At 37.0% G+C, this 16,009-nt stretch overlaps 1 protein-coding gene across 2 annotated transcripts; it reads left to right on the forward strand.

Moving 5' to 3' along the window:
• The first annotated feature begins 305 nt into the window (after positions 1-305).
• LOC113396482 (vacuolar protein sorting-associated protein 35) lies at positions 306-15,269 on the forward strand. 2 transcript variants are annotated; one of them, XM_026634431.2, is made up of 18 exons: positions 306-464; positions 615-695; positions 1,348-1,468; positions 2,233-2,426; positions 3,002-3,130; positions 3,292-3,377; positions 4,090-4,282; positions 4,795-4,923; positions 5,377-5,481; positions 7,512-7,660; positions 7,904-8,123; positions 9,047-9,153; positions 9,454-9,622; positions 10,202-10,299; positions 11,923-12,101; positions 12,561-12,694; positions 12,936-13,109; positions 13,294-15,269. In XM_026634431.2, exons 2-18 carry the CDS (start codon positions 621-623, stop codon positions 13,450-13,452), a joined length of 2,421 nt encoding a protein of 806 aa, XP_026490216.2. In that variant the 5' UTR covers positions 306-464; positions 615-620; the 3' UTR covers positions 13,453-15,269. The 2 variants fall into 2 exon arrangements, with proteins under 2 accessions (XP_026490216.2, XP_026490214.2); XM_026634429.2 differs by having other exon boundaries at positions 324-537.
• Positions 15,270-16,009: the final 740 nt, after the last annotated feature.

The following is a 16,009-nucleotide window of genomic DNA, read 5'->3' on the forward strand; positions in this document are numbered from 1 at the left end:
AATATTATAAATATTAATTTTCTGTATATATTCTATATTATACTTACTGATAAACAGAATATACTATATTTTTATCGACTTGTGATAATATTATAATTTGATAACACTATACGCAACACAACAGTAGATAATATTTTTTAGTCTATATTTTTATTATACTGATTGGGAAATTTAATAACTATTAAAGCAATTTATTAATTCAGTGAATATGATGAAACTTTTGATAATTAAACGGTACTTATGATAAATAAATAGTATAGTTAAAAAAAATTTAGACACGATAAATTTTCAAAATAAAATAAAGTTGTCTGTGGTAACTAGTATTGGTATTTCTAGCAACTCCCTGATTAAAATGTCATAAAAAATTAAAACTTCAAGATCAACAACTCCCATTCAAGGGATTTTCGTCGAAAATATCTTTATCAGCAGTTTATTGCGATACCTGTTATTTAAACACGTCGCCGGTACGTATATTTACAGTCGTTAAGAGCACACATGGAGCGTTTAGACAATCCGTTTTTGTATATATGGTCAAATGTTAGTTACTGTATTTTTCTGGTAGTGAATACTTTTTTATAGACACATTATTATGGTACTAATGCTTGTTGTTTTAGGCACAGATGACGAACCAAGCTTCACCCGTTGAAGAGCAAGAGAAGCTTCTTGACGATGCGTTGAATGTTGTTAAAGTCCAGGTACAAAGCAATATTATTAATAAGACTACTGTTTTATTAAAATTATGTAGAAATAATCACATGATATAATATTTATTAACTTTTAACGATAACACTGTAATAATACAATAAATTGATATTTTTTGTATTTAGATTAATAGTTATATCCACCCCTTTTTGTATAAAAAGTATGAAGAAATATGCTCTAAGCATTTTTCTTCTTATTAAGAGGAACATCCTTTTATTAACAGTTAAGCTACAAAAATATTAATGTATCTTCATCATGCTCACTTTATTGTGCTGTATCTCCAGCAGGTGTAAATTAAACAACTCAAACCTTAAATATATCGTGTCCTTCAGAGTTACATGAATTTAATATTCATAGTAGATTAATCAAACAATCACAGGAAGAGATTGCTTTGGTATTTTAATATAGATTTATTAGTAAATTGGTTTGTGTATAGTGATATTAGTTATAATTTGACATGATGTGAGTTTAATCAAAGATCACAGGTTCAAATCTGGCCACTAAATTTGATGTATTTCAATTGTGTTTATTTCAACCTGGACCAATTGTTACTGTTGAAAATAAAAAATAGACCAATACAATGTCTCTATTTTATAGTTTAAATATTTTTTTAATTCATGTATTAAATGCCTTAAACAATTTAAGGCATTTCAAATGAAGAGATGCCTGGATAAGTCCAAGTTGATGGATGCCCTGAAGCATGCCTCAACCATGCTGGGCGAGCTGAGGACATCACTGCTTTCACCAAAGAGCTACTATGAGTTGTGTATCCTTTTAAAAAGTATTTGTGTAAAAATTTTTTACATGCAATTGGTATATGCTAACATATTAAATATTAATTAATAAATTTTATTAATAGTCTCATGTATAAAATTGTGTTTATTTAGCTATAATATACTTTTCGGTAATTAAAATGATGGAAAAGATAACCACTCAGTTTCCTGATAGTTTTTCTTAGTATAATCTACATTCTGAACAGCTTGAATATTGTAACTTGATGATTCAAAAGTAGGCTTATGAACATTTTTCAATAAGAATATGTATATAATTTGATTTGATATATTTAGTTTAGCACTGTCCATAGACATTGGCACCACAAGACATTTTAACTATTTTAAAAATTGCTTATGCACCAACCTTAAGAAGTAAGTTATGTCCCTGGTTCCTGTAGTTATACTAGATCACTGGCTCAAAGCGGAACTACTATTAATTATTAGTGGTATAATATATGATGAATTGGTGGTACCTACTAAGCTGGCCTTATACAACCTACCACGTAGTAAAGTATATTTTATCCTTATCTAGATGGTATGATAAAATACACTTCATTCAATTAGTCCACTCACAACCACTTTTGAATTTCCATTTATCGAGACATGTAATACGTAAAATTACATCCAATTTCTAATGTAGATTGTTATCGAGAATATTCAACAAGAAACTTAGTACATTGTCTGTTGCACTGAAATAACAAAGGTATGCTAGTAATTAGAGCCTATCTAACGAAATATAGCCTTAACGATGGTTCAGACATGGCAATAACGGATGAACTACGACATCTAGAGCTGTATCTGTTGGAAGAGTTTCAGAAAGGTCGTAAAGTTGCCGATCTCTATGAACTGGTCCAATATGCTGGCAACATTGTACCGAGGCTGTATCTCTTGATCACGGTTGGACTTGTTTACATAAAGACTAATACGAATTTAAGAAGAGATTTGTTAAAGGTGAGTTATCTTATCAAAGCAATACATCACGCGTGTTTATTCGTTACTAGTTGGGGTCCTCGATTTCGTCTGCGTCAAAGTAGGTTTTTGTTATAAATTGGTGTTTCTTTAAATGATGATTTTTGTGGCACCTGATTTCAGTAAACACAATGTGTATTTTGCTCCAAGCTGAGCTTAATCTAACTGTGAATACCGCAATAAAAACAGAAGTCTACCAGTAGCTGTGTACTTTTTCGGCCTCGGCGATGACGAAATACTTTCAGACAACAAAAAATCTCCTGTTTCTTCTTTGTTGGTGATATTTTTCATATTCAACAAGTTCTCCTCGCTTCGCCTGCGTGTGACTAACTTTATTTCGCATATATAATATTCATTAGGATACTTTTATAATATTCATTAGGATACTTTTATAATATTCATTAGGATACTTTTATAATATTCACTAGGATACTTTTATAATATTCACTAGGAGTATTAGTTGTCCTAACTAACTAATTCCTTTCTAGCTAACTTCGACTTTGGCGGACGATTTCATTTGTTCAGCGTAGAAATAATTAACACATATCCCGTTTCAGGATCTGGTTGAGATGTGTCGTGGCGTGCAGCATCCATTGCGCGGACTTTTCTTGAGAAACTATCTCTTGCAGTGCACTAGGAATGTGCTCCCGGATACCACCGAAGCTCCGAATGAAAACGAGGGCACTGTAAGTATTTTATAGGGGGGGGGGGGGGATATTAATTTATTTATTACGGTAGGACCGACTATGTTTTATCTTTTCCTACAAGGGGGTGGAAGGGAGATTCTCCTCTGTATGCAAAGAAGGGTGCTTAGCATATCATTATATTATTTAAATTTATTTTTCAGGTTCGCGATGCTATTGATTTTGTTTTGATGAATTTCGCCGAAATGAATAAGCTCTGGGTTAGAATGCAGCATCAAGGTCATTCAAGGTAATTTAATTTATCAAACGGCATACACCTTACTATTTAGTTAACATACAAAAATACCTTCCATTAAAACACAATAAGAATAAGTATCACATAATCTACGGCCAAACAGCGGTAGATTATTTGATGAGTGTGTGGTAGACTCAGATGGGTTTGCATAAAGCCCTTCTTCCAGATGAGGCGACGAGAAAGGCGACGTGCGATTATTACGATACAAATACAGTGGACCCCCGGTAATAAAGACTATCGATATTGTCGGATTAGAGTACTGCCTAAGACCCCTACAGTCCGGATTTTTTCACAAAAGAGTACCTTGTAATGTGCGTCAAGCACAATAGTGGAGGCGCGTACAAGTTGTAACCTGCTCGATCATGTGTTATCTCCATTAGCGAAGATTGTCAAAAACATATTCAATAGTAATAGACACGTCGGATTACCGGGGGCACCGGATTAGCCAGGGAGTGCCGGGAGTCCACTGTATATAATTGTATTCAAATGTGTCAATACGGGTCATGCAGTTACATATTCCATTGCCTACTCCCCCCCCCCCCCTCAATATTGAAATGAATCCTTTGTTCCCAATTTAAGCTTTATAGACTCAGTAATTTTAGTCAGATGGTCAGTCAGGACAAACAATTTCATGTTTATAGGTGTAAAAAACATTAATGTGTTTTTAGATGGAATTTGCTAATTTAAAGTTAATTTGTTTTTCAAGGGATAAAGAGCGTCGTGAGCGTGAACGTTCGGAGCTCCGTATTCTCGTGGGCACGAATCTGGTACGCCTGTCGCAGCTGGAGTCGGTGGGCGAACTGGACTACCGCCGCCTCGTGCTGCCCGGCATCCTGGAGCAGGTGGTCAGCTGTCGTGACGCCATCGCACAGGAGTACCTAATGGAGTGCATTATACAGGTATAGTTAACTGGTCATCGGTTGATGAGGAATCATATTTCCTGGTTTTGCTGTCTTATGAACATTTGAATCATAAAAGGCTTAGTTTTTTTTTTCAACAGTTAAATTTAATTTGCTAAAGCTCTATTACAAAGGATAACAAAACAGTGTTAATTTTAACGTGGTATATTTTTTTGCATGAGACTGAACACCGTTTTGAGTTTCTTGTGTCAATATATTTTTTGTGGCATTATTAGGCATACATGCAAATAGGTCATCTGATGGTAAGTAGTCTCCACTGCCATTGGTGACGTAAGAAATTTTAACTGTCACTATCAATGCACCACAAACCTCAGGAACTAAAATGCAATATCCTTTGTGTCTGTAGTCAAACTGGTTCTCTCACCTTACAAACTGGAACTCAACAATACTAAGTATTACTGTTTGTATCAGTACCCAGGTGGTACCTACCCAGACGGGCTAGCCCAAAGCCCCACCACCAAGCGATGACAATAACATATTATTATTTAAAGGTTTTCCCCGACGAATTCCACCTGGCGAATCTGCAACCTTTCCTCAAATCTTGTGCGGAGTTACAACCGGGGGTCAACATTAAGAACATTATAATCGCGCTTATTGAAAGATTGGCGGCTTACAGTCAGGTAAATGTAATTAATGCCTGTGGTTGTGTATGTCATAGTAAAATTGTAAGAATATATAAATCTATAGCCTATTCCAATGCAAGTAGGAAAAAAGATAAACAAACCTTAGATTTACGTATTTCATGCGATTTGCTAATAACTCAGCTATATTGTGCACTACTGAGAGTTTATGATTAATATATCTTTATTTGTAATACAACACTATTACACTTAACTACTTATTTCCACTTTAATTTTACTTGCAAAATTACGATAACAGTTAGTCGAAGTTCAAAACGTTTATTTTTACTGTTGTGGTTGGAATAGAGTATTGAATATGAAAAAAGCATTAAATTTGTAATTATGCATTTATCATAAGTTTTTATAGTTTATAATCTCTTATTTTAGGATATGGTAGTGTGTTTATAATTGAATTAATATTTATATAAAATAATAATTATAATATTCTTACAGAGAAATGAAGGCAACGTCAATCTGAGTGTTGTTCTGGAAGACGGTAATGAACAGGAGGTCCAACTGTTTGAAGTTTTCTCTGACCAAGTAGCTGCCATTACTCAGGTAAGTGTTTTGTTCGCTTCAAGATATTGTTAATATTCTAAGACTAAATCATAAATACTACAGCAACAAGAGTATTTTTATATTTTTATCAATAAGTATTACTTATATATAGTTTGTAATTACACATATTGTCAATGGTCGAATAACATATCTAACAGAATGGTATAAAAAATATTATGTCATAATCTTTTTATATTATACATAATTACTAAATACTATGTACAAGCAACTCCGGTAACTTTCAATATATTAAAGATACTTTTAAGTATTCCTTTATTATTTTTAAATTAATTGACAGTTTATTTAGGTCTATTTTAAAGTTATATTTATAGTTATATTATATTATTTATAAGTTATATTTAGTTTGTATGTGGTAGTGCCACACTGCCGAATGGGCCGACACTCCCGGGGAAGTACCACTCTCACTTAAAATCGGCGTAAAGTGGTAGCTATGCTACCGCGTTTCGTCCGGTATGTGAGAGTCCCGGAGGCCCGATCCCCCTCCCCCCAAAACATAATGGTTGTGCAGAATTTGGTTTCATTACCCCAGGAGGGTACCATCAGCGACTGCGGTGGAGAATACTTCTGTGGGCATCCATGCTCAGGACGTACACCACCTGAGCAGGGATGCCCAGACTGCCCTCCGAATTCTGGGGGGGGGGCAATTTTGCGCTCGCCACTGTTCTGGGCAAGCAGAGCAGGCATCATAAGGCAACCCCTACCACCCACACTGTGAACTTCTGCAACATAAGGGGACTCAAATCCAACTTAAACGCCGTTCACTTTCACCTTGAGACGGCGAAGCCGGCCTTCCTCTTTCTTACCGAGACCCAGATATCCTCTCCTGCCAATACGACATTTTTTTCTTACCCCGGGTACAAATTGGAACATTCCTTTGTACCACGAGCTGCGGTGTGCGTTTACGTCAAAGGTGATATCTGCTCTCGACGCCTCGGCAGCCTTAAAGGGCAGGACCTATCGATTATATGGCTGCGTGTAGACTGCGACGACCATCCGCGAATCTACGCTTGCCTTTATAGGTCCCATAGCGGTAATGCTGAAACCGACCGTCTGGTTGAGTACGTCCAAATGGCTACAGATTCCGTGCTGCAGCAGATTCCATCCGCAGAGATCGTAATTCTTGGCGATTTTAATGCCCACCATGCCGAATGGCTTGGATCACGCACTACTGATCATGCGGGTAGATCTGTTCTCGACATCGCTTTAGCATATGATTTGACACAACTGGTCACCTCGCCAACACGAATACCAGACGTGGAGGATCATATACCTTCCCTGTTGGACCTTCTGCTGACTTCCCATCCGGATGGCTACCAGGTTATCGTCGATCCCCCTCTGGGCTCGTCGGATCACTGTCTCGTCCGGACTACAGTGGCGGTTGCGCGGTACTCACGACCTCGTTTCGAGGGCTGCCGCAGAGTGTGGCACTACAAGTCAGCAGATTGGGATGGGATGCGGCCCTTTCCGCTTGCGGGTCGCGGAAAATCCACAACAGCGCGATTTTTAAGACATTTTCTGCTTCGCACAACCACTCTGTGGAACCAGCTTTCGCCGGCGGTTTTTCCGAACCGATACGACTTGGGAACCTTCAAGAAAAGAGCGTGCTCCTTCCCGAAACGCCGGCAACGCACCTCCAAGCCCCCCGGTGTTGCAAATGTCATGGGCGGTGGTAGTCACTTTCAACCAGATGAGCCTCCTGTTCGTTTGCCACGTCTAACATAAAAAAAAAGTTGATTTTTGATATGCAATATCATTGTTGTCATCTCGAAAACTGATAGAAACAATTATTATGTTTTAATTATACTTGATGGTTTTTATAACTGTCTAGTGGAAATTTCATAAAAAAATGTTCCCTGATAAAAAAGTTACATAAAACATTTCTTAGAAGGTCACCTGCCTTTGCCCAGCAGTGGGGTATTTACGGACTAGTACCTTACTTACCTTACTGTTTTACTTATAAATCCACAGAGTAATATTTTTAACATTTCTATGTTTGTTAATATTTTCAGAGTCGCACGGACATGCTACCGGAAGACATGTTGGCGTTGCAGCTGGCTTTATTGAAGCTAGCCCAGCGTTGTCACCCGGACAAGTTGTCCTACGTCAACAGGGTCCTCGCACACACGGACAGGATCTGTGCTGACATATACCAGAGCAGGTTTGTACAAATCTACATCAAGTTTACCTTTCGTACCATCGTCTGTTTTGGCCCGAGGCTACGTTCACCTTTGAGAGGTTGGTTGTGAGCTGGTGGGGCTCAGTGCTTTGGCCGTGAATGCGTAACAGACGGACAGACAGAATAACTTTTGCATTTATAGTATTAGTATAGATTTCTCCTTTGTAATAGGCCATGTACAGTATTACTTGTATTTAATTATAACATATGAAAATATATCAACAGCGGTAAACCATATCTGGAACACAACACTCCAGTCTTCAAAGAACTGATGAAGATCCTCAAGCTGCCCGCTGACCACTACAAGAATATCCTGACACTGATCAAGCTCCAGAACTATGCTCCACTGATCAGCCGGCTCAACCAGATTGGCAGGATGATGATCGCTGTTCATCTTGTTAACGATGTACTGGAAAGTGATACTACTGTCTCTACACCGGAAGATGTGAGTGATAGATAGTTACTGTTTATATGTATGTATGTCTATATATATTTTCTGTACCCGTTAGGTGGCGCTGCGATCGCTAAGTAAATATAATTCTTGACCCGGCCTAATGGGATGGACAGCTGATGATGATATTTATTTTATTTATTTATTGAAAAAGTTACACCATCAATCTATCAATAAGCACTTAAAATTAATATCTGATATGGGTAACATTCAAAGTGTTACGTCTTTATACGTGTAAACAACATTGACCATCAAAATAATTTTTGATATAGTTAATATAAACCAAACTAACCTATATAAAATATAAAATCAAATTTTAATAACTAAATAATAATTGATATTAAGATAACAAAGATAAAATACTATACTGAGGAATGTAAAATTAAAATTAAAAAAAAAAAAAACAAAACTTAAATATATTACTTACAAGGTATAAGATCGAACAATGAGATCTTTAGAATGTTTAAAAAAAATAGTTTTATTATTATAAAAGATGATTATGATACATGGTCGTCCTAATCGATTTGGATCATGCCAATCTCAAGTGAGACCAGCCAACTATGCAGCGCCTATTATTAATAGTGCACAAGTGTGTGCATTGTGCACTCAAATTGGCACTCATTCCAACACTCATAATCCGATGGGACGGCTAATCCGACATGACCGGAAAGAGTTCAGACCTAAGACCAACGGCTTCACGTTCTTTCCGAGGCATCGGAATACACACACTAAAACACACTTTAAAGGATTTTTGTTACGTGTGTGTTACATCCAGCTTTAAGCGCGTTCAAAGTACCAAAAGCTAATTCTTTAGCTTAATATTTATTTATAGAATATATATTTATAGATACAATCTATGAATTAGTTGGTTTGTTCAAATGTCTGGTCTCCTGTCCCTTAATCGAAATGTTCTCCAGGTGGAGTCAGTGCTGTCGATGCTGGACGTGTTGGTGCGCGATCAACCCGACCACACGCCTGACACAGACCACGATGACTTCATGGAGGAACAGGGTCTACTGGCAAGGTAGGATTCCTGCTCAGAACTGTAAAATACAACAGAACATCCAACTGTATCATAACAATACAAACATAATATAAATATAAAACTTCGGTTATCTTTATTAATTTAGTAATGCACACCAGAAAGTAGGTTACGAGATGGTAAGTGGGACCTTAGTTACATACCACTTCTTACACCGTCCATGGCGTCAAAGTTGTTATATCCCTCACTCACAGGCGCATCAAAGTATTAGAAAGCATTCGTATTTGATTGGTTGTGATGGTGTTACTAGTGGTCAAATGTTGTAACCCCCTCGTGTTGCAGACTGATCCACCACTTCAAGTCGGACAGCGCCGACCAGCAGTACCTGATCCTGAGTGCGGCCCGCAAAGCGCTGCAGGCGGGCGGCGCCAAGCGCATCCAGCACTCCTTCCCCCCCATCGTCTTCCACGCCTACCGTCTCGCTTTCACTTATAAGGAGCTCAAGGACCAGGTATGGAGCATCAGCGTTGTACTCATAGTGTGATATCAGCCTAAAGTAAAGTGACCTGTAAATATTCCACGTCAATGTTTACTTCAAAAGGCTGTGAGCTTATTCCACCACGCTGCTCAGAATTAGAATTAGTTTTTCAAATTAAAGTTTATTTAACATAGAAGTATTACACTTTCTTATTGATTGTGAAAATTTTACGATCGGTTCGGATAGAAACCTCTCAGACCCGAGAAGAACTGGTGAAAGAAACTCAGTGGGTTTTTTTTTTAATTTGGAAACCTGTGTTTGCAATGATAAGTTATTTATCTTTGAATCGACCTGGAATCGATTTTATTCCCAAGGCCTATCATCTCTGAAGTCACTTGTGTGCTGAAAGGTTATGCAACAGCACACAAGCATTCTTTAATGGTTTTTTGAACCATACAACAGAACATTTTTGAACATTATCCTGCTATATAAGCATATACATTGCTCCACAAAATAATTACTAACCACGTGTAGTTGGGTAACGGTTTAATAACCGTGAGTTTATCGATTCTTTTAAATTTAAGAGTTTTAATAAATAATCATTTATTTAAGGATGATATGTGGGAGAAGAAATGTCAGAAGATTTTCCAGTTCTGTCACCAAACTATCAGTATGTTGGTGAAGGCGGAGCTAGCCGAGCTGCCTTTAAGGTGAATTATTTTTAATTTTAATAATTTCATCGTCCTCATAAATGTTTCACATTAATTGTAAGTGTATATTAACCTACTTGGTGGGTTATTCTACTGCTAAATAGTATTATTTAGTTTTGTTTCCTTTCTTATTTGACAATGGACATTCCATTGTCAAATTAGTAGTTCCCAAGGTTGGTGGTGCATTGGCCATATAAGAATGATTATGTATATAATAACTCTAAACATCATAGCTACGTAGGGGAGCGTTCAAGTATTACGTAACGCAATTTTTGAAGATTTTGGCCCCCCCCCTACTCCCCTTGTAACGCACCGTAACGTTTTCTGTATCTCTCTCCCCCTCTCTAAACGTTACGTAACACTCAAGTGACCATTTTTACCTTAAAGTCGCAAAAAGTTACGTTATAGTTATTATCTTTGGTATAGTTTTAATTAACTTTGCGGTAATAATACTAAATAAAACAGGAGATTTTGTTTATTTTTTATAAATTTTTGGCTTTACACGTAATCGTTATCGTCTGAGATCTGAGGTCTGAGACAGTGTTGCCATGCACGTAACGACAGTGCATTTGAACACTCTTGTGAGATGTGAAACAGATTCCACCGGCTGGACATACTTTTATCTTTAGGTCGGATTGTACAGATGGACAAACCCTTCTAGAGAAGGTGATAGATCAACGAACAACCTCAGAAGAAGTGGCGAAGACTTGGATGTTCCTTTGTCTAGCAAACTGGGTACTCGGAGTTTGCTTGGCGTTTGAAGTATTGGACAAGGTGGCGGCATGAAAGTATCCGCAAACACAGATTTCAATGCACTTCGCGGTGGTGAACAGCAGGATTCATCCACGCATTTTATAACCTGTAAGAAATATTGCGATTCACGGACGTGAACGCTATACCACGCCAAATTTGGTTCTGCTGGATCCTGCATGCTATCTTCGGGTTGCCAATTTGGGAGTTCCGATTCCCTAATTTTTTATTTAAAAAAAAAAACAATGTTACGTGACGTGTTGTAAGAATGACCCCCTCTCGCCCTTGTAACGCATCGTAACGTTATACGAGACACTCCCTCCCCCCCAAATTCCGTTACGTAATACTTGAACGCCTTGAATAGCCTATTTGCCAGTCCGCCCAGATTATAAATAATATTTAAAAAATCCGGCTTCACTAACGTTCTCTCTTGATTTAAACGAATTGTCCTGATTTCATTGAAATATCAATCCATTTTCTGTAAGAGGATATATTATTTGCCTAGCAGTGAGGCATTTAAGTTCTGTTTCTTTATTTATGTGTTGTAGAAAGACTACATAAGCAATTCAGTTGAGCGTACGGTTAGCAATAAAATATAAATAAATAATATTGGACAACATCACATACATCACTCTGATCCCAATGTAAGTAGCTAAAGCACTTGTGTTATGGAAATCAGAAGTAACGACGGTACCACAAATACTCAGACCCAAGACAACATAGAAAACTAATGAACTTTTTCTACATCGAACCCGGGACCTCGGAGTGGCGTACCCATGAAAACCGGAGTACACACTACTCGACCACGGAGGACGGATGTGGTCACGGTCAATGTTTATTCTTGCTTTCATACTGTTTTTGTTTTTATTACAGATTGTATCTCCAAGGTGCGCTCGCGATTAGCGAAATAGGTTTTGCAAATCACGAAACAATCGCATACGAATATCTCTCGCAAGCGTTTTCACTGTACGAGGACGAAATATCAGACAGCAAAGCTCAGTTAGCGGCCATTACGCTGATCATCGCCACGTTCGAACAAATTAATTGTTTTGGTAAGCGTTTTAATAACTAACCAGGAACAGAGTTTGACTTTATCATTCGAGTTGCATCGATTTTTTCGTTTTTGCAGTAAAATTTTTTAGTGCTGGCAATAATACAGTAGTATTTTAGTGAAGCGAATAGTATTTGCTGTTAAAATATTCTATATTCTAACTATAGTAATTATAATTTTTATAGGATTTTTTTTTTCTATTTCCACTCAAAGCATAAAAATAATGGTTTTATACGTTTTTAAGGAATGTTAGTATTGCTTACAATTATTGTGAGTCTTCTGATTGGTTAAATGAAATTTTCTTACATTTTCACTTTTTACGTCCTCATTTTGGGGGAACTAACATCTTCTAATCTAGAATGTCAAAATGAATTAAATAGTGTACTCAACTAAATCTGGTAAAATTAGTGACTGATATTGATATTCAAGCTTCAAATGTAACGTTCGTCTCGTGTTGCAGGCGCAGAGAACGCAGAGCCGATGCGGACCGCGTGTGCGCTGGCCGCCAGCAAACTGCTCAAGAAGCCCGACCAGAGCAGGGCCGTCGCGCTCTGCGCGCATCTCTTCTGGAAGGCGCGCAAGGACGGGCGACAGGTACTCACTCAGACTTGCCATTTTGAAAAAATAAACGTGTACAAGACAAAGAAATATTAATTTTATTATTCTGCTCTAAGACGGTTTACAGTTTTATTTTTAAAATTATGAAAGTGGAAAGCTATCGTTTCGTCCCGAGACACTGTTTATTATTGAAAGGAAAAAATAGCCCTCGATAATATCTCAGAATGGCTCTCGAATCGGAGGAGATCACCCCGTCAATGGTACATTCGTCCCGCAGTGGCCGCTCAACGAGTCCGCGCGAGCGCTGGACTGCCTGAAGAAGGCGGCGCGCGTGGCGCAGCAGTGCATGGACGGCGGCGTGCAGGCGCAGCTGCTGGCCGAGCTGCTGGGCCGCTACGCGCTGCTGCGCGAGCGCGGCAACGACTGCCTCACCACCGCGCTCATCGACGCGGTGAGCCCCCCCCCCCCCCACACGCACACACACACTACCCGCACGATGCACCCGTATGCTGCGCGATAGATCGCACGAAGTCGTTCATTAGATCGAATTTATGATCTGTGTTTATAGTAATTTTAGCCGAGTGTCGAAGATTTGTTACCGTGAATTCTCGTAAACGATATGATTTCTTTCACAGATAATACAAAAGATACGAGAGGAGCTCGGCAATTTGGACCAATCGGAGGAGGTTGAGCAGATAACGAAACATTTTCATAATACTCTCCAGCATATCAAGAACAGGATGGAGTGTCCCGACCCCGACGGACTCGGGTACGAGGGCCTCGTGTTGTCCTAACTGAGATATAAATAGTCATAGTTGTACCTCATTAGAGTTCGGCCGCTGAGAGAAAGCGTTCCTGACGTCTGTCCAACGGTCGCAAAGATAAACAGTTGAGATAACCTTGCAAGAGCGTAGTATAGAATACTATACTTTTTGACAAGCACACACATTGTGTAAAGACAATTTTCAATGTGATTTTCACCATCTTCAAAACATCTGATAAACTTGAAAATTGGCACACGTGCTAATAACCGGTAACAAAGAATATCTGAATAATTAAGTTCAGTCAGGAAAATAAAAGACTGGTATTACGGGTCGTCTACGTACCGTTCGTCCTAGTATCGGTAAATGTTGTCGAAATTCATTAAAGAAAATTTAATATATGAATTTATACGTATCGAACAATATTTTTCTTATCTTTCTTTTCGATTTTATCATTGATCTATAAAAAAAAAAGGTCGACCAATAGTGGTGACCTTCGCCTTATTACATATAGATTTAGTGAAATATTAAAAAAAGTAATTGTAAGTTCACGTAACAATATAGTTTTAGTGATATTATACGTTAATAGGGTAAATTGCCTTCAAAGTTACAACGCCTGTTCGATAAAGAGCTGTCAGGGACACAATCTCGCATCGGCCGGTCTTAAGTCTTAACACACGATTCTCATTCGAAGTATTCATTTGGAATATTCTAGAAAACTGTATTTTAATTGAGCATTTTAACAATTTCCAATTCAGTATTTTATTTACTTACAATTTGTCCGATCGATAACTAAAAAAACTTTCAAGGTTTTAGTGGTGGTAAGTGCAATTTCTTCTGTGGTACCACCCGTGCGTTAGTTACATCGTTATACCGAAAAATAAGATATATCCCTTAAATTCTTAGATCCCATGCTTGGTTGTAGAATGATGGTGTAAGGACTTCTTGGATTGCTAAAGTGTAAGGGCGTGTGTGACCAAGTAACAATTACAATTTAATATTCAAAGATTTGCCTTAGGTTGACGCTTACTAATATTAATTATTGGAATAAAGAAAGCTTATACCCTCGCCTCAAATGCTATACAAGTTCTACATATGCTCTATTCCAACCATAACAGGAACAAAGCCAAATAAACAACATTTGACAGCTATGACGATATCATTGGTCGAGAGCTCGATATTCACTAGGGATTTGCGAAAAAATGGCGTTTTAAGCGTCGATGAAACTGTTACCGGAATTTTGGAAGTCAAATTAAAGTAATGTAAATGTATTATAAATAAAGATACATTATTCATAAACTATTATAGTGCACAATATAGCTTAGTTATCAGCAAATCGCATGAATTACTTAAATAAAAGGTTTGTTTAACTTTTTTCCCACTTCTATTGGAATAGCCTATAGATACAACAGCCTCTGCCTCCAGCTAATAATTCTCTAAAATTGAAACCAAAATGCATGTTAAGATTTTACAGTGGATACATAGAAAAGCTTGCAAGTTCTACCTGCTAAGACTCCTTTTTTATTAATAATAATAATTAAAGCGATTTTATGAACTTCAATCAATGAAATCTTCTATAAATGATTTTCTAAACTAGAATGGAACCATAATTTTTTTAAAGACACGTAGTTCTCGTATTTTAAGCGTGAAGTTATTTTTCTAAGTGATGAAACAATTGTCTATGGTACAGTAGTCTATTATTTTTAAAATGTTATACATAATTGTTTCCTTAATAAGAAACGTTTTTTTATCTATGATAATTTTGTATAGCAATGTTTTAACATAAGTTATGTAATAGTTTATATTTAATTAATATTACATTACATATTAAAGCAATTTATTAAACTGTTTACCGTCGTTTTATTTTATAATTTTATAAAAAAATATTCTTTTAAAATTTTTCAAAGCTTAACTGTAATTTGACAATTGTCATAATTTTTACATTAAATTGGGGGTGAAAAAGACATTATACGCTGTACAAGATAACTTTGGAATGACGATCATATTATTTTCTTAATTTAATGATTTTAAAAATTGTAAAAATATATGTAATACAAAAGTTCCTAAAGATTCAAGCGTTATCCAAAAATTTTGTCTTTTTCTATTATATATTATTGCTTCAAAGTAAATTTTAAATAGAAACAATGAAAATAATAGACGCTTGTACAATGTTACATCGGTCGGACGTTAGGGACGCGAATAACAGAAAGTAAATACTACAAACATCGATTACAAAAATCCTTATTAAAGATTATTGTTACGAACGGGTGGTCCTTTTGGTTGGGGTCTCTTTGGCTTGTGGTTGGGGTCTGTTTAGCTGGTATAACTCATTTTAGAGAAATAAGTTATTTTTTTTAAATTCTAATTTGAATTACGCATTCCATCGTTCCATCGACTGTTATATATGTTATATTTTCTGTTTCTCATCACGAGCCCGTCTGTCAAAAAGATCAAGCTATCTTGAACAGGGTATAGTAATTCTTTAAACAGGCATTTTAAGCCAATGCGCCACTTTTTAAACAAAACTTTGTAAATACAAATAATGGGCGTGGTCTGGTGATACAAAACCGCTCGAACATGTTTGCGGGAG

The sequence above is a fragment of the Vanessa tameamea genome, chromosome 25 (assembly GCF_037043105.1).
Source record: "Vanessa tameamea isolate UH-Manoa-2023 chromosome 25, ilVanTame1 primary haplotype, whole genome shotgun sequence".
Classification (NCBI taxonomy): Eukaryota; Metazoa; Arthropoda; class Insecta; order Lepidoptera; family Nymphalidae; genus Vanessa; species Vanessa tameamea.

Coding starts and splice junctions, on each gene's coding strand:
- LOC113396482 (XM_026634429.2), top strand. CDS start 496: ATGGAGCGTTTAGACAATCCGTTTTTGTATATATGGTCAAAT. Junction 3,131..3,291: donor CGAATGAAAACGAGGGCACT/GTAAGTATTTTA, acceptor TTTATTTTTCAG/GTTCGCGATGCTATTGATTT. Junction 13,110..13,293: donor CCACCGCGCTCATCGACGCG/GTGAGCCCCCCC, acceptor TTTCTTTCACAG/ATAATACAAAAGATACGAGA.